The sequence below is a fragment of the Triturus cristatus genome, chromosome 2_2, assembly GCF_964204655.1.
Source record: "Triturus cristatus chromosome 2_2, aTriCri1.1, whole genome shotgun sequence".
Lineage (NCBI taxonomy): Eukaryota > Metazoa > Chordata > Amphibia > Caudata > Salamandridae > Triturus > Triturus cristatus.
This window is the reverse complement of record NC_140582.1, coordinates 786727878-786746896: the sequence shown is the minus strand read 5'-3', so window position 1 is coordinate 786746896 and position 19019 is coordinate 786727878. Positions and strand designations below refer to the sequence as shown.

The window sequence follows — 19019 nt, the reverse complement described above, 5'->3', positions numbered from 1 at the left end:
TGTATTTCCTAGGCCTACCCACGGATACACACTTCATCATTGATGTTCTGAGTGAGCAACAGGACAGTAAAACTAGCTCTTAGGAACTGGTAGGATGCAATACAGCTGCTTCCAAAGCATTACATAGCATTGAAATGGATAATTTGCAGAAACATCTCATTACATGGACAAAACTGTTATTTTCTGCTCTCAATAAAATGACACTCAAGATGTCACACTTATGGCACTGAAATGTCACACATAAAAATACACAACCACAAAAATGTCACACATAAGCAACCTAAAAACTTGGCAGCTATGCGTGTGCTGTACAATGAAGCACAAATGCAAAGTTAGACAAGCATTGGCATAGCCAATAGGTCTCGCCTTTGGGACCTTATAAGTGTTTAGCCATGCAACAGTTGCATAACTAAATACTTATAAGGTCCCAAAAGCGAGACCTATTGGCTATTCCAAGCGGCCGTACGGCCGCGAAAGTGAAAGTGATCGCGATCAAACATCAAAGCGGTCAAGCGTGGCGCACGCGCCCACGCACATGCACTGTAGCTCTAGGCTGGCCGGGTAGGACTTTTTGGAGCCCTCTCAATAAGTCTCGCCAGACCAGCGCATGCGCTGGGTCAGGCAAGACCTAAAAAACGAGGAGAAATTAAAACATTTTTCCTCATTACGCATACTTCGAGCAGTTATAAGATTTTGGTGCAAAGACAGGGATTTGCACCACTCATGAAACACCCCCTTGGCACAACATAACACGAAACAGCAGAAAGTCCTTTTTTGCATCACTTAGGGATACTATCGAATGCAGAACAGGATTTGAATTGGTTGGTAAATGGCACTCTGACACTTTATGCTGGGTTTGCACAAAAGTGAAGCAAACACGGTGCAAAGCATTAGTAAATATGAGTCAGAGGTGTAGCTAGAGCTTGTGGCGCCTGCGGCCATCCCTCAGATTGCCGCCTTGGGAGGGGCGGGGGGTGGCTGCTAGGGAAAAAGGATGGTGAGCACTTGAAAGAGGTCAGAGAGACACGTAGTATCGCCGCTGATAGTTACCTCGATCATGCAAGTTACATGCACATACATGACACGGTCCAGGGCAAGACAGCCCCCGTCCCCAAAATAGTGCCGCCTGGGGTGGACTGCTGCCTCCACCTAGCTACGCCACTGAAGGAAAAGCAGAAAGAAACCCAAAACTTACATCAGTTCTACCTACGCTGTTTGTGACATCTCACTCATAACATCACAGCTTGTGCAGGACCCTTGTCCCCCGTCCCCTATCTGCCCCGTCCATGACATCTCACTTATGGCATCACAGCACATGCAGGACCTCTGTCCCCTGTTCCTTACCTGTCCCATCCACGACATCTCATCCATGACACCACAGCTGGTGCAGGACCCCTGTCCTCTGGTCATATTCAAGCCACCTACCCCATCACGTGCCCAGCTTCTGTGGCACGAACACCTACTCCTCTAGGCATAAGCTGCTATTGTAGAGAACTGGTTTTAGGGTGTGCTGATCTGGTTAAATTTAAAAGATCTCACTAGAAAAGTCACCCTGACCATCTCCCTTGGACAAGGAGGCAGAGGAGACTTACATTTCATTAGAGACGATTTGCTTTCTAGGATTTGGACCGCCGAACTACTTGTGATTGTTCACTCTCTTTCCTTCTCTTTCGACAAGACCAATGGGGTGTGGTTCAGGCGCGCAATGCCCATTGGGCTGAAAAGGCTTCAGCCCCCCCTGTTGTGTATGTCAGCCCAGCAGAGACAGCTTCCCGGGCACACACACAGCTGCACCCGAGTACTTCACAGGTCTTTAAAAGACTATTTACTTGCCAACTAGGCTTTTTTGTGTTTTCACCCCTTCTTAGAGCCCCTGCATCTCCACTCTGACTATTGCTGGAAGAATCATCCCCCCGACATTTTTAGTAGCCCCCCGAAATTTGGCTCTAGTTGCGTTTCTGGTGTGGTTCAAACTCACAATGACAAGAACCCCCTTTCCCAACGCCTCTCGCGACCTTACCTGGGTCCTGTGGCACCCACCGGGGCTTCCCTCATCCTTGGTTTAAGTGTCTGCAAACCCTATTTAGAATCCACCTCTCTCCGTGACTCAGCATCACTCTGTGAATGAGCTCCACAACACATGACCATATTCGTCTACCTCACAGATGTCAGTTACAAAGTGCTCTGTGCCGAATGCTGAGTCATCCTTTCCTACCCCAGAGAAAGGTGAGCTTTATTCTTGTCACGCTACGGCTGCCCCTCTCACCCAACCAAGCTCGCAGGTGGAGGAAAATGTACCCTTGGTACATCACTATAAAATAAAATGAGTACCACATGTCATTTACTGCTCCAAGAAAAGGTACGAGGGTGTATAAAGCAGCACATGAAAGCATCCCAGAGAGATTTTTTCTAGCTAATTGCTCCCAAGAGGTACTAAGTTACCGTGGCTTGTCTGTCTCGTTTTAGGACTTGTGTGCAACGGAGGGAGAACTAAAGCCATTGAGAAGCCTTGACTTTCCCTACTTCCATTGCCCACAAATGTTGCTGTCCTGTGATGTTTATCTGCCATGCGATACTGAATGGACAAGTGCCCACTTCTAGGAATGCCCATCCAAACTCATAGGGGTATATTTAAAAGTGTCCAGACCATCTTTCACTTGACTGCCTAAATCTTGCACTTGAAAATAAGTTCTGACCCCCCCTTCTTTTTATAGGACTTGTGAACTGCCACTCACCAAAGATCCTTTCCTTCCCTCTGAAACCTGTTTAAGCTCCCTCTTACCTCACTCAGCCTCCAGTACTTCACAGTGGTGGCAGCCAGGGTCTCTATGTAGGGGTTGGTTAACTTCTGCTGCAGCAGCAAATCTCCCAGCACTGCCACTGCCACAGACTCGACCCCTCACAAGAGCGCATAGTGGTGGTGCTACATTCTCAGCGCGAGGGCTGGCCAAAAATGATGCCCAGGGCCGTCATTGGTAGCGCTGGCGTGCTACAAGATTGACGGTCCTGGAATGGACAGCAGGGACCCACAGACAACCTCAAACGCGGAGGTATGTCGCGCACTGCATCACCACTAAGCTAGGTGGAAGCGCGTGCGCTGCAGGCAGCATTTTTTGCTTTTTGCAAGCAGGTGCGCAGCGCTTGCACTTCAAATGGTGGCTGCGCGGCACTGGCCCGTTGCGGCGGCCTTTATCATTTATTTGGGTACACTGACTGACAGTAGTGTCTGTGAGTGTCCCCAAATAAATTATAAAGGCCGCCGCTACTGGCCAGTGCCGCACGGCCGCCGCCCTCAAAATAGTGCCACCTAGACAAAGGAGCAGAAAGTGGCATAGAATCGAGGCTTGGGCCAACCTGGTAGGCCATATTAGGTGAGACTCCACACATGCACAGTGGGCCTATCTGTTCTGGGCCACGTAAATGCTGAAGGGGCACGGCTGCCCACAGACTGCAATGAAAGACAGCCTGTTTGTGTCGTGTAAAACAGGTCAGCAGTCAATGCACTTTTAACCCAACCCTAATGGGTTACCATAAGGGAAACTTTAAGAGGCTTGGTCCCCTAAAATGAGTTCTAGCACCCAGAGGCACAAATTCACCAGAGCAAGAAGGCTGGCCAGTTCCAGTCTGAGCTACAATGGCACCCCTCTTACAGAATGTAGCAGAATATCATAACAAGGAAGCTGAGCTATAAGGCACAACTCAATGACCTCAAAAGCAAGCTGGATGATACATTCTGCGATGTGTCGATATTGATACTGACCCAGGATAACCGACTTGACATACTGTTAGGCATGCAAAATTGATAAGGGGTATTTAAATACCTGCTCACTTATAATGAAATTACAATTGTTCAGTTAAAAGCCAATAAGCTGTGGGTGCTTCAATCATTATGGTTTAAATGTGACATTTACATACAGTACTGCTTTTTTAGGTCGAGCATCAGCGCGCATGCGTTGTCTGCAAGACCTGCTGTAATCACTCTACGGAGTGTAATCACACCTGCTGCTTCCAATTGGTTCACTACTGCATCACATTTATTTCCTGGCTCCTTATTGGTTAGGGCTCCAATGCATCACTTCCGGTTTTATTTGAGGAGCACTGGCCTAACTACAGTTCACTTACACTCGTGTTATTTGTTCTTTGGAGACTGCTTAATTTCATACTAGTGTTCCTTGCGCTGTTTATTGTTTCACCACGGCCCACGGTGGCCGCTTTACCAGACAGTTACCCACATAACCTGTATGTATTCGGGCACCGTACTTTATATTTAGCACGGCACCCACTTTTATTTTTTTCAACCGTGCACATAAATTGTATGTATTAGGTCACTGCGCTTCATATTTAACACGGCGCACGTTTTTTAAAAGTTTATTTTAGCTGCGCACATAACTTGTTTGATTTGGGGGCCGCGCTTTATATTAAGCACAGCACCAGCTTTTATGTTTTTTTTTGTTACTACACAGCCCACTTCACAGGCTGCCATGCACATACATTTTATGTAGACGGGCGCCATGCTTTCTTTCACCACGGCCCCCACTTTCATGTTTATAGGCTACACAGCCTTTCTCTTGTTAGTGTAATAGCATTCTCAAGTCAGGTCATCTACAAAACAATAGATTGCTTCCCTGTGTGGCATGTGTCAGTATGCCCATCAACCAGGATGCTGGTTGTGTGTTGAAAAAGTTACTGAGTAACCTTGATTATGGCATCCCGAGGTTCCTGGGTGCCTTTGGCCAGTCAGATTGAGATAAGCCAGCTGCATCCCGCACTCGCCCTACAGCTAAGCACGCATGACTTTGCAAAAACCTAAAGCTTTGACCCTAGATCAGGACGTGCTTCGAGTGCATTTTCCAGCTGCTGCTTGGCGCCTGCAATCTATCGCGCTTCACTTTAAGAAGAGCAGTAGCGCAGCTGCAATCCACTTCCTAGCACTGCACTTCCTCCCTGTCGTACTGTACCTCTCAACATGGAAGGCTGAAGCAGCGGGGACACGGGCGGTCGTTGAGTGGCTCCTGGTGATCCCAGGCTCAGCTGCTTGTACATGACGAAGTGTACATTTCAAGGTAATGCTCTTAAACTTTCATTTTCAAAGGTACATACAGGAACTTGCTCTTGATTTGTTTTATGTGTTAAATAATAATCAGTAAAGCAAGTTCAGTGTCTGTATGTCAGCCTCTTTCAGTTTAAAGGTCATCCAGAACGATATTAAGATATTTTCAGTGTATGCCATCTTTTTCTCTCTCTCTAGTTGGGTTATGTGAGTGCTCTTCTGTGTGATTGTGTGTGCGCACCTCTGCACATGGCGTGTGTGTAAGATGCCTGACTGCGCTTGCATGTGTGCTGTGAGTGTAATCTTATCTTTCCCCTCTCTCTCTCTCTTGCTCCCTCTCCTTACTCCTTCACCCAAGTTGCCCCATCTCTCTCTCCCTACTTCTCTCTTTCTCTCTCACCTTACCCACTCACCTCTGTGTCTTCATCTCTCTCCCCTTTTGCTTTTTCTTTCTCTTCCACCTTACACTCCCACCTCTATCTTCATCTCTCTCTCTTGCTCTCTCTCCTTACTCATCCACCCATGTTGCCCCATCTCGCTCTCTATCCTTAATATCTCTTGTTTCTTCACATCTGTATCTCTAGTTCTCCTGTCTGTGTTTTCCGTATCGCTCTCCCCGTCTCACACACTCATCTCTGTCTTTTGTTTCTGTCTGCTGCCCTATCTTCCTCTTTTCTCCATCTGTCCATCTATCTCTTGTTTCTATGTCTGCAACCCTATATGCCTCTTATATCCATCTGTCAGCTGCCCACGGAAGAGCACTTCAAATGCTTACATTTTCCAAACATGCAAATTAAGTATTTCATTCAAGCCACCTCACAGGGGTAAGACAAAAGACAGAGTGCGTGCGTGTATATGTGCATGTGCATGCCTGCAGGCATGTGTGTCTAAGTGTGCTTGTATATATGTGCATGTGTGTGTGAGTGTGTGAATGTATCTCCTCTTGGTAATTCTGTATATGTATGTGCATGCTTCGTTATGTCCATGTCTATGTGTATGTGATGGTGCCTCCATGTGTGTGTGTGTGTGTGCATGTATGCTTATATGGTTGCATCTATCTGTGTATGCAGCTGCAGGTGGCTGTTTCCAAATGTGTGCTTATCTTTGTGTGTGTTTGTGTCTGTGTGTACGTGTTTCTTTGTATCTGGGCTTGCATATTTGTGTGTGTCTATCTGTGCATCTATGTTTATTTTTAAGGTTTTCTTAATGCACATAAATGGCCCAGGGTAGGGTGAGAGGGCTTTACTAAAAAAAAATATCTGTGACAATTACTACTGGCTGCGGAAAAGATTAGCCTCAATAGTACCACTTTAGTTCTTGAATTCAACAATCAGCAACTGTACGGTGACAGATTACATTTTGGAGAGAACATGCCAGTGCCCAGCACCATGCGTCATGCTTTTTTTTGCCTTTGTTTGAAATACGATGCGTTTGTTGTTGTAGTCTGATACTATGCAGTAGATTGTGGATTATGTGTCTTGCTTGTGAAATACATAGCCCTGTTTAAAATGCTGTTGCTTCAGAAGCATATAATTCCATTCTTGTTACTTTTTTTTCCCAGCCAGCATATTACTCTTATCTCCCATCCCTCATAACCTATTTCCCATTTTCTGCTTCTCCAGCGCAACCAGGTCATACGAATGGCAATAGCGCTATGCAAATATCATCACTCCACTACATACATAAAACAAAAGTAAAAATATTGCCGTTTTTAACACCAAGACCTCAAGCTTTCACAAATGTGAGACCTATTGCATTGCAAATGCTTGTCTATTGATCTGAGCACTGTCATGCCATGCAACCAACTTACAGGTGAAAGGAGTGCTATTAGGCCATGCTCGTCGGCCTACAGATAAGAGACTGGAAAAGGCCAACCATCAACACCGAGGTGGTGCAAATAACCTTCAACGTAAAAAAAAATCATCCAAATATTTCCACAGTATGGATTTTTCTATTCTCAGATGTATTGTTAGAGACAAGGATACAAGCCAGCTCAAAATTAGCCAAATAGCAGCAGCAGATTCCTAAACCTGCCCTTGTAAAAGGTAAGTGCAATAACACAAGATACAGCTGCACATAAGTAACTCTTAGCGAGTGTACTGCATGATGCTAATGCATTTCGTACCACGTGGGTGGTGCTTCCTAGATCCCAGGTCACAACCATTTTTAAAAAGTGTTTAAACTCTGCAAAGTGTTGACCAATGGTGCTGAACTAGAGTGCTTACAAATGCATCATTTGCCAAAACAATTCCAAACAAATTTAGTGATAGGGCCTCCTATCTCTTATTACATTTATGGCACTTGGCAACTCATTTTCAGTTGGGATTTTCTCTAACATACTACTCTTTCTAGCAGTTCCAGTCAAGGTTCTCATTGCCAACACCAACAGCACCTCCACCCTTGCAAACAATGATCTACAAAAGGAAGATACCACGCCTGGATAACATGTGATCTTCCCATGGGCATGGAGTTATCTATTAACACTGCTAACATAGTTGTAAAATCCGACAAAAGTAGTCATGCTTCTGGACTGATCTGCTGACAAATGTATCATTTGCCTCTACATTTGTGCCCTTCTCTTCCTGAATACACCAGTCATGCCCAACTTGTAGAGATGTAGCCAGGAATATTTACATAGCTTAGTCCCTTCCTTCTTCTGGCCAACAAGCCATACCTCTAATTCAACTTAAAATACCAATTGCAGAGAGGGAAATGTAAAAATGTTGGTTTATTATCATAGAATTACAAGATTTTGGCAAAGATGTTATGAAACCTCATGCATAGTTCACGGATTCACAAATGCATTGGTAAGAGACAATCTCCATTTTCAGAGCACTTGAATTCTAAAATACGCAGAAATAGGTCCACAAATATCTAGAGTTTTCACATATCCTTGCATATGAAGAGATGAACTACCGATATGAAAGGTGAGATTGCTCGTCTTCCCTATTAACCAGGATGCGGTGTAAGTGGTACAAGATGGAAAGTTAGTCTTCGGTGTCTCCTTGACTCTCTGAGACATTTTAAGATCTTGCTCCAATGAGGTGATGTGAAGGCTGGCGCCATATATAGTGTAAAACAATTATTGCAATCTCAGTAAAAACTGGACGTCCAGCCAGTGACACTTAGTTAAAAGAACAACATGTCAATGACATCATAAAATATATGTACAGTGAGAAGTGAACCAAACAGTACGAATTCACACCACACAATAAATGCATAAAAGATCGCCGTGTTCCCTTCCTGGTAACTCCTACTTCACTGTCAACCACTTGTGATTACACCAAACGTACTCCTCCCCTTCCCCCTTTCCTTCCCTTTTTTCCCCCCTTCCTTTTCCCCCTTCCCCTTTCTTTCTTTCCTTTCTCCGTTTTCACCATTCTTGTTCGCCACACTCGACACTCTCCCCTTCCCCCCCCTGACATCCTTCCTTCTCTCCCCCGTACAGCACTGTTCCAAAACAACAACCCGGTCCTGAAGATGATCCTGATCTAAGGGATAGAAACGCCGTCGACCATTCAGCGCCACATTACAGCGCATTGTTTACCATGGTTACACCAAATGATTGTAAAATTTGTTGAAAGCAATATCTGAACCATCTTTCACTGTATATATTTTTTCACCTTGCGCCTTTCTCGCTGTAACACACATTGCCGCTTGCATCGCCACTTGTCTTGCCACTTGCACTTTTTAGCACCAAGTTCAATGTCGGGTTGATTTTATGCATTTCCTTGCCTACAGTGCTGATACAACTGTACTTGATTGTATTTAACCCCTTCAGCGCGGCGCGGATTACCGCGCCGTGCTGAAGGTTCGTTGCGCGGGCGGGGCCGTGACGGAGCGGTTCCGTCATACGCACAGCGCGACCGATGCGCATGACGGAACCGCTCCGTCATGCGCATCGAAAGGGTTAAAATATATGATGCCTTGTGCACTTCCCAAAAAATCAATGACCAAGAGTCTTCCTTTTTCTGCTCTGCAATATTCTTTGATATGCTCAGTCTAAACCGTCTCTCATAATTATACCATTTGTGATATTGTTGTTTATTGTCTCATATATACCCATATCGCAACGTGGTTTATGGGTGATACTCCTGTTGAACGTAACTGGACTATGATGATCAGACCTCATATAAGCTTAGTTTATAGAAACTACTGTTCAAGGGAGTAACTTAAAGTGGCCCTGTACAGCACTTAGATGGCAATTTGCTGAGTCTTTTATATTATGGGTTCTGCAAACTAGAAATACAAAAACTGAGGCGAATCTCTAGGGATGAAGAAAAAACATGTGGGTGTGAGACAGATGGTCACTATAGCTGTGCACTTTCATCCTCATAGCTTGAACGAGTATCCAGTTTACACAATTACTGGAGAAATGACTAATAGGTGGTTGCTCAATTGCATAAGGGAAAGGATATGATCTCATGTGCATAATGAATTTTGTGAGCATTACCAACCTCTCTATGCATTTCTCACACTGTAAAAAATATATAAAATTAGCCCTGCATAAGGAAATGTCAAACATGTTGCTAAGTCATGAATAGGAAAGAAAATGACACTGTTTAATGATTGTGTAGGTGAAGGGAGTTCTCCACAGGTAAAATGTTAACCTTGAGCTAAATGAGACATTTCACTAGCTTATGTCTCACTGTTTTATTGAACAAGGGTCTGTATCATTTTTAGATTTGGCTACAGACAGCTTTAACTGTTGATGACTCAAAATTTACAAGTCTTAAAAAAAATGTGTATACTTGTATAGAGAGAGAGAGAGTAGGTTTTTGATAAGCCCCTTTTATCCACCTGCTCTCCACCTTTTATCCACCTGCTCTCATGTGTTTTTCATGTCTTGTAATCGCTTGGATGGGTTGTTCTTCAACGCTATGGCTTACTCTAGATGATTGCATAGTCCTATTTATCACCCCCTTATGTTTGAGTGATTGGGAAAGTTGTCTCTTTGTTACACTGTAGGAGTGACATGACATGACATGTAGCTGGAAATTAATAGTCTATTTGTGTTCTTTGATTTATTTTCTTTGCTGAGACATTACTTTTTTTTAACCATTTTTTGTTTGGGAAGTGTGTATTGTTTGAATGTCTTCTTAACCTGTCCTAAAGACACAATGGTATTTAATAACTGCCCTTGCAAATTCATATGAACTTCTTTATTATCATGATCACCTGTTGTTGGATTTAAACCTTTTGTTCAAAAAGTATAGACATGCTTGCACATAGGCTTTTTTAAAGATGGAATGATTATACTGACTCTTTGTCAAAAGTATCTACCCTGCAATATTGTGCAATTTTGTGCTGTGCATCCCTTTTAAGTATACCACTTGCAACCCAAACGTTATCACATGAATCCTTTTCAGAAAACTCTTCTTTTAGGGTACAGCTAAATGCTGCTATTGCAGTGTCTGGTCAGCAAAACAATCAGATTCACAGCTTTCATATTGGTGTATTCAAAGATGTTGTTTGATTATGAGATTTTCTTTCTCAGACAGCTGAAGACAACACTAAAAACGTACCTCAACCATAATCAAATACTCCCCTTTATAAACAAAAAAATAGACCTATTAGATTTGTTAATGATTCATTATATAAAATGTGCTTGTGAAACAGTTCCTTGTTTCAATACAAGCGTTGCTGTTCAAATCTTTATGACTTGCTCCTTACCTCTTTGCTTATTACCAGGAGCTCCACATCTGATTTGCATAAAACTGAGGCAGGACGCTGTCTTCCAGTCAAAAGAGAGATTTCCTGAAACATAAAAATAGCACATTAGTAGATGTTGCAAAGCGTGTTGAACAAGTCCAAAACGAACACATTTATAAAGCATACTTTGTATTCTTAAACCACCCTCAGAGTTCATAAAGTGGTGCGTTATAGTGTTCTTACTTAGGGAAACCCTATAGATTAATTTGACTCGACAGTTGGAACCATTTTCTACTTTTGAGTTTGTAACAACTTCTTTTCCTTTCCAACAAAATACTTTATTCAACAAGACATCTAGGTAACCATAGATATACAGAAATGGCAGAATGCATTTCCCAGCATATCAAAAACTAGGTTGGCAGTATAAAATGTATATGCAGGTTATCAGTTATGTAAGCTCATCTATGGCATACCAGGAATTCTATTTCCCTAAGATAATAACAGCCAACATAAGAATATTAGTGTGCTGGCTGTACAATAAATGAAGATAAAACTGAGTAATATTGCAGCCGTGGGAATGTAAATAATAACCAGAGAAACAAAATACATAACTGTTTCATTGGTGGTTTCAAATAAACTTAACTAAATATTTACACTGTGCCACAAGCTCTCTTGGTAAGATTCAGAAATTACTATCCGAAAACCTGAACTCACCATTATCCATAATCAGTAGTTAATTTAGGATGAGTATTTAATCAAAACTGATCTTTCTTTTACGCACGCTTCAGTATAAGTCACTCACAAATGTTTGTCTTTGGGACAAATGAGGGCTCTGCTTTAAAAGTGTGGACTGATTTAGCTGGCATTGACGAAATGGGCCAATAAAAGATAGAGTGATGTCAAGTCGAATGATAGGTAGCAACATAACTCCAGAAGTGGACAACAACATCTTGGGGCACGATTCACAGAACTGATCTGAGACAAAATCCTAAACTTACTACTTTTGGTATTCACAGAAGGCACTTACTACTTTTGGTATTCACAGAATGCACTTACTACTTTTGGTTAAACTTACTACTTTTGGTTAAACTTGCTACTTTTGGTATTCACAGAAAGCATTTAGTAGTAGTAAAGTTAGTTTACTACTACTAAAGGCCTTCTGTGAATACCAAAAGTAGCACGTTTAACCAAAAGTAGTAAGCTTAGCCAAAAGTAGTAAGTGCATTCTGTGAATACCAAAAGTAGTAAGTTTAGGATTTTGTCTCAGATTAGTTCTGAGTATCGGGCCCACAGTCTCTGATCTTGACTGAACCGAGGCACTTACAAATAAGATCTGTGCATTATTGGAAACTCCTAGGTATCTTAAAGTGGATTGAAGTGCTATACTGATATATATATATATATATACACAAAGTATTCCAATAAAATGCGCTTTCTCAGCATGTAAAGATTCCACGACAATATGAGTTCCAAGGGTGTTTATTCACAACGCGTTTCGGCTTACTGCAAAGCCTTGTTCACGTGAATGAATGTGCATACAAAAAAGACTGATAAAGCATTTGTGTAAATAATAAACACAAACACAAATAAAGGACTGACATCATGATGTTACTGTGGGACATTGCAGAAATATGGCAGACATCTGTAACGGTCCAGGTTTATTGTAACCTAACACATAAACTCTAGTTCGTTTTATGTATCATTAGCGAAATGTATGAACTCATGTATAAAAATGATATACTCTTGTTCTGTATGTAACAGTTCTCTTTGTAAAAAATAATTAACCTGTGTGTTAGAAATTCACAAACAAAGAACTGAAAAACCAAAGGATCACCATACCATCAGGTGATCTTAATGGCCATTATGCTCATTATTTACATTTCGCGCGCCAATTTCTTGCATGCGTATGAGTATTTGGTAATCCAACTGGATGAAACTAAGGTAACTAAATGCCCCATTGTTCGTTTACAATCAATGTGATTGGGATAGCTGTAGCCGCGCAATCGTGGACAGTCACTAAATATAGCCGATAATGCGGAAATAGAATATCGATGCCATACAGTGAAAAAATGATAATAATGCCTTGTACTTCGACTCTCCACGTCCCAGCTTGACAACAACTTGATCCCATTTGTTATCACCACAGTCTCTGATAGACCACATATTTCAAAATAGAGATGTTAGAATCAAAAAAGAGAAAGAAAGGATAACTTGGCTAAAATCCAATTACACATCGTCAGTCACAGATGTACTTTTACCCACCAGTCAATTGTGATAAGTGATGAAAAGGGGGAAAAGGGTAGGTTGCCCGTGAATGTGAGTGCAGGTGTCTGGGCCCCTTCCTTTCCTCCCGTAGATAGAAAGAAAAAGCAAAGAACATAAATATTAATGTAACTGTAAAAAATAACATTTAAAACCAATGCAGTATTACTTTTTCTAATGCACAACAGTAGACCAATGGAGATTGAGACATAGAAAGGAAAAGAGGACAATATTCCAATCATGTATACATCTTACCCTCTAAGGTGAATTGCCAGTTCTTCATCCTGGTTAAGCCCTCCAGGTTGTTTTGTCTGAAAGTCTAAAATACTTCTTGACTCTTTCTGCCTCAATTTCAAAACTCTGTGCCCACCCCTAGGATTTTGCCACACTTGTTCCAATACAAAGAATTTCAAAAGAGCGGGATTGGAACAATGTTTGTCTCTAAAGTGACGAGCTACAGGGTATTTCTCGTCATTGTGTGTGATTGCTCTACAATGTTCGAGTACCCGCTTTTGGCCATATGAGTAGTACTACCTATGTACCAAAGTTTACACGGGCATTCAATGACGTAAATGACAAAAGTCGAACTACAGGTAAGGAATTGTTTGATTTCTCTGTCAATGGCATTGTAAGAGATCTTATTACGAAAATCACTGTTTCTGCACGCTTTACACTGTCCGCAGGGAAAAAATACCCTGAGGCCAAGATCATGTTTAGTAGGGTATGTGGTAATGTCACTATGTACGATCATGTCCCTGATGCTATTGCTCTTCCTGTATGTTATATTTGGTCTCGTAGGGATCATGTCACCTATGAAGTTGTCACATCTCAGAATCTCCCAGTTGTTGGCAATTATCTTTTGTACTTCCCTGGAATTCGAATTGAAAGTCATAATTATGCTAGTGTTGTTCTCCCTGTCGTCAGTGGGTTCAATACGTGTCTCAGAAATGGTGGATGATCTTAACACACCATCAGCTCTTTCCTTGGCCCTACAAAGCACCCAATCTGGATATCCCCTGATCTTAAACCGGCCTAACATCTCTTGGCAATCTAGTTGGTAAGCAGCTTCAGTATTACAATTCCTTTTTGCCCTCAGCAGTTCTCCATATGGAATGCTCCACTTGAGAGTTTCAGGATGACTGCTGAGGGCATGTAGGATGCTGTTGCCCGCCGTGGTATTTCGAAAAAGGGTGGTATTTATTTGATTGTACTTGATGTCAAGTCTGACATCAAGGTATTCAGCCATATTCTTACTAACATTGCCCGATAAGACAATATTATAGTTATTCTTGTTTAAGTCTTTGATAAATTCAATTGCTTCATGTTCACTGCCATTCCAAATGATGAACAGGTCGTCAATGTAACGCATCCATGTAGTAACATGACCCAGATAGTCTGCATATTCTTGATTGGCAAATACTTCTTCCTCCCAATGCCCCACAAAGAAGTTCACAAAGCTAGGAGCGAAACACGACCCCATCGCAGTACCAGTGGCCTGTCTGTACAGGACACCGTTGAACTGAAAGATGTTGTTCGTGAGACAGAACTCAATCATGGCAAGTATCATTCTGCTATGTTCCCTGAATCGTAATGGTCTATTTTCTAGATACTGACCACATGCGTTTAACCCCTGTTTGTGATCGATAATCGTATATAGAGATTGGACGTCAAGAGTAATGAATAAGGAATTCTCTTCCCATTGAATTGTCTCTATTTTCTTAAGAAAATCTTTTCTGTCCCTGATGTAACTGGGCAATTTAACAACATAATCCCTGAGGAAGTGGTCAACATATTTGGAAATATGTTCCGACACACTTCCCCTAGAGAACACAATGGGACGTCCTGGGGGATTACTGGGATCCTTGTGAAGCTTGGGTAGTAGGTAGAGCACAGGTAATATTGGATGATCATTTTTAAGATACCTGTATTCCTCCTACTCTAAAAAGCCTTTCTCTCTCCACATTGTGAGTTTATCCCACACTTGCATGATGCTATGATTGTACACTTCAGTGGACATGGGTACATAGTATTTGGTATCATTAAGTTGTTTAAGGGCTTCCTCAATGTATTTTTCTTTGTCCAATATCACCACATTGCCTCCCTTGTCCGCAGGGCGGACTACAATTTCTGTATCTTCCATAAGGGATTTGAGTACTTGTCTCTGGCTGTAAGAAAGATTGTTATAATGAATCCTAAGATTCTCTTTCCTATGTCTGAAAGTGCAGAATGTCTTGCTTACAATTTCATGGAAAGTGTCAATGCTATCATGGGGCAATGTCGGAAGAAATGTAGATTTGGGTCTAAAGCCTGAAAAGGCACAGTCGTCAGTAGTTATTTCTAGGTTATCTAGGACTTGTGTGGTGGTATTTTCCCACCCAGGAGTAGGGCTGGGCTCCATAACGTTGTCACCGATCTCTTCCATATTGCCCACTCCCTCCTCGTTCAATTGTACCAAATTAATAAGGGTATCAATATCACCTATGTTTATGTTGTCCTGATATCTAGGAGTGGGCATAGTATTTCTCCTGTTGTCACCCAACCTTTTCTAATGATGCCTTTTTTTCAATTTTAATTTCCTAATAAACTTAAATAGATCTATCCTTGCATCAGTGTAATTAAAAGTCTTTGTAGGGCAAAATGAAAGTCCTAAACACAAAGTCTTTTTTTCATTGTCGCTCATCACCCTTTTAGATAAATTAATCACAGTTCTGTTTACCATTTCAGCATCCATTATCGAGCTCTCCTCGGGCAAGAAAGCACCACATTGGAACCATTGAAAAATATTTATATACTTGAGCATGGCTGAGTTTGAAAAATGGCACAACTTATGCACTAAATGCTAAAGGCTAAATGCCTTCCACTCGGAAATTGGGTCACACTGTTGTGAATTCAATATGAAGAGATGTCGCATGAACATTGACATAACAGGACATGAAATAATCACTGAAGTTGACAAGAGCAGACAATCATTGCAATATTATTAAAATGGTAAAACTTTGCTAAAACAATTTATGAGTTATCAAGCCTAGGACTCTGGCTATTGCAATGTCTCAAGCATACCATAAGCTGTTTGTTGAATTGTTTTTGTACTATTCTTTTTTTTGTATAAATCTTTATTATACTGATACAAGTCAGTACATGATCCAATACTCAGTAGCGTAGTTCATATGAATAAACAGGGGAGTGTATTCCAAGAGAGGTACCCTGAAAGATAAAGGCATTATCAGGAGAGGGAGAGATCATCCACCAGACACACAGGACTGTTAACTTTACTATCTAGGAGAAGTCCAAAGAAAGAGGTGGAAAAGTGAGCTGCATTGATGATGGTTCTACTGTTACAGCTGTCTAAACCTTAGCAAAGGTTGGTGGGAGGCCCTGAAAAGTGCAAGGACAAGACGAGACACATCAGGGGAGTGGCAATTTACAAATTTACTATGACTTCATCAAAGGGCTCATTGCTCTTACTCCAGGGTTGCAGCACAGTCTAGTGGATGTGTCTTACCCTCCTAGAATGCATAATAGAAATAATAGTTCTGATGGAATATTCATCCTAATTTAACTTCCGATTGTGGATAATGGTGAGTTCAGGTTTTTAGATAGTAATTTCTGCATGCTATCAAGACAGTTTGTGGCACGTATGAATATTTGTTAAGTGTATTTGTAATCACCAATGTAACAGCTATGTATTTTGGATTGCTGGGTATTGCTCTATTCCTACAGCCGCCAACATTTTCAGTTTCATCTTTGTTCTAAATTGGGATTTTGAACCAAAAAAGTCACTAAATTAATCTGTGCCTAACTGTCTGGTAGCTTGGCACAAAAGCAGTCAGGCTTAACTTAGAGGCAATGTGCAATGTATTTATGCAGCACATAAACAGCAGTAAAGTGAAAACACAATACAAGAAAAATACCAAAATAGAGTAAATGTTAGTGAATATAATGATAAGAGAACAACAAAAATCCAATGAGTAAAACCAGAGATGGTCAATTTTAAAGTTTTTTGTGAACATAGCACCTAAAAGCACAAAGCACCTCTTGCGGTCATCTGATCATGCTAGAAGGTGGTAAAGTCAAAGGTTCAGGCCAACTGTGATAGAGTCGCGAAGAGCCTAAGCTTCAGGATTTTCACATTTTCTTTAGGAGGAGTACCCTCTGATGCCAATCAAGGGTGCAGGACTTGGGGGCACCTCTTGTGGGTCAGAGCTCACTCCAGCAGAGGCCGGCAGGGCTCAGGGAGGTACAGTTGCAGGTCCTGGAAGGTCTAATTTCAGCAGGACAGCTGGGCAGTTACAAGGAGGCCTCTGAAACTTGCTGTGTCCCTGAAGTTCACATAGGAAGTCAACCAACTTACCCTTGGAGTCACTCTGGGTAGCCTGGGATGAAGGTCAAGCAGGTCCAATCTTCCTTCTCAGATAGCAAGACAGTCCTTCAAGCAGTAGGTTAGTCCTCTGGCAGCAGGGTAATCTTTTGTTGGTAATTTCTTCAGGTCAATATGTTGTGTGTGCAGGCGCAAAAACATTTGAAGCGTAAGTAGGCCCACCTTGTCTACACCTATGGACTCTTTGTGTTACTGTCTGGAAGCACTACACAAACCCCAACCACAGAGCTATTCACAGTTATGTGACCCAGGACACATCAGAAGGCACAGATGGTTGGAACAAGAAAATGCCCCCTTTCTGTAGTGATATCGGTTAGTGAGAGGAGCAACACCGTTCTGATATCGCTCGACGACAGCGAGTGATATTTGCAGCAAATCCTTTGGATTGCTTTGATTTATTTACTCCATCAGGCCTGGAGTTTCAGTAACTATTCCTGCGTTAGCTACATGGAAGTTCTAAATACTTTGAGATTTGGCTGGTTCAACAAATACCTTGCTTGACCTGACATAAGGGTCAATGATTAACTTTTTATTCGTCGTCCTGAAGATGGTCTGACAGACTTTTATGCCACAGACACCGAAACATCGACCTGCTCATCTATTTCCACAGTTATATAGTTTCTTTGAAAATCGTTTTCTGTTTTTTCAGATTCATTTTTCATCATGATAATGCTTTTTAACCTCTTCAGTGCCCATGACGAGATAGTCTCGTCATGGAGCACGGTTGTGCTGTGCCCATGACGAGACTATCTCGTCATGAACCCCGCCCGCTAATGCAACGCCCGGCACAGGGCGGGGAAAGGGCGTGGCACTGAAGGGGTTAATGGATGTTTACATACTTGCCCCTGAGATCACAACTTTTGTATAACTTTGTTTTACCTCGGTCTTTGTATGTAATTATATTACCTTGTACCATTTCTACTTGCTTATATTAAATAATCTGATTTGTTGAAATATGCAAACCTGTGTTTAAACTGTTTATTGGAAGATTTATTATGATAAAAATAAGTCAATTTGAATTTTTATTGTTCATTAGTCAGTCACCATTGGTGGGCTTGACAATAGATCATTCATTCTATTGGTGTTTATTCAGTTTGTTTAAAATTAATCCCTTGTAGGGATCCTTACCTATTAATTCTATGTCAGGACCGGAGGCTCCGATTATGCTTCTCAATCTTTACTAGGAAGCTCACAGCAGCCAATAAAAACAAAGATAAAAACCACGTGACAACCATAGAGTCCCATCCATAAAAGGTCCCTGTCAGCACATAGAGTCCTCTTTCTTTGCTGCTCCGCAGCCAGTTAAGTACCTTATGCATATTACTCTCTTACAGTATGATATTACTTCAGTGTTGGTTTATTGAAAGTTCATACGCTGTAATTGTTGTTCATTATACGAAGCGCTGCTTTGATGCGCGATTTTCATTGTTATTGATTGTTGGTTTATTGACAGTTCATATGCCGTGGCTGTTGTTGCTTATTTTGAGGCGCTGCCTTTGATGTGCGATCGCGGTTAGAGCGAGTTGTGTGGACGGAGGTCTTCACCTCATCGAGTTTGTATGCCGATTGCCTTTCCTTTAACGTAGTGTGAAGCGCTGCGGGCGTTTCCGTATCCCGTCGGTGAGTTTGTCTCACGTCATTCGGGTTTGTGGAGCGGGAGGTAGGGGAGCGAGGACG

General features: G+C 41.9%; 1 protein-coding gene across 1 annotated transcript in view; it reads right to left on the bottom strand.

Annotated features, from left to right (window-relative positions):
- Window positions 1–19019, bottom strand: part of LOC146862774 (uncharacterized) — a 1246959-nt gene that overhangs the window by 1014391 nt on the left and 213549 nt on the right. Inside the window, exon 7 of the mRNA XM_085642072.1 lies at window positions 10724–10807. Within this exon, the coding sequence (XP_085498198.1) occupies window positions 10724–10807 (84 nt within the window). The remainder of the gene's footprint in view (window positions 1–10723; window positions 10808–19019) is intronic.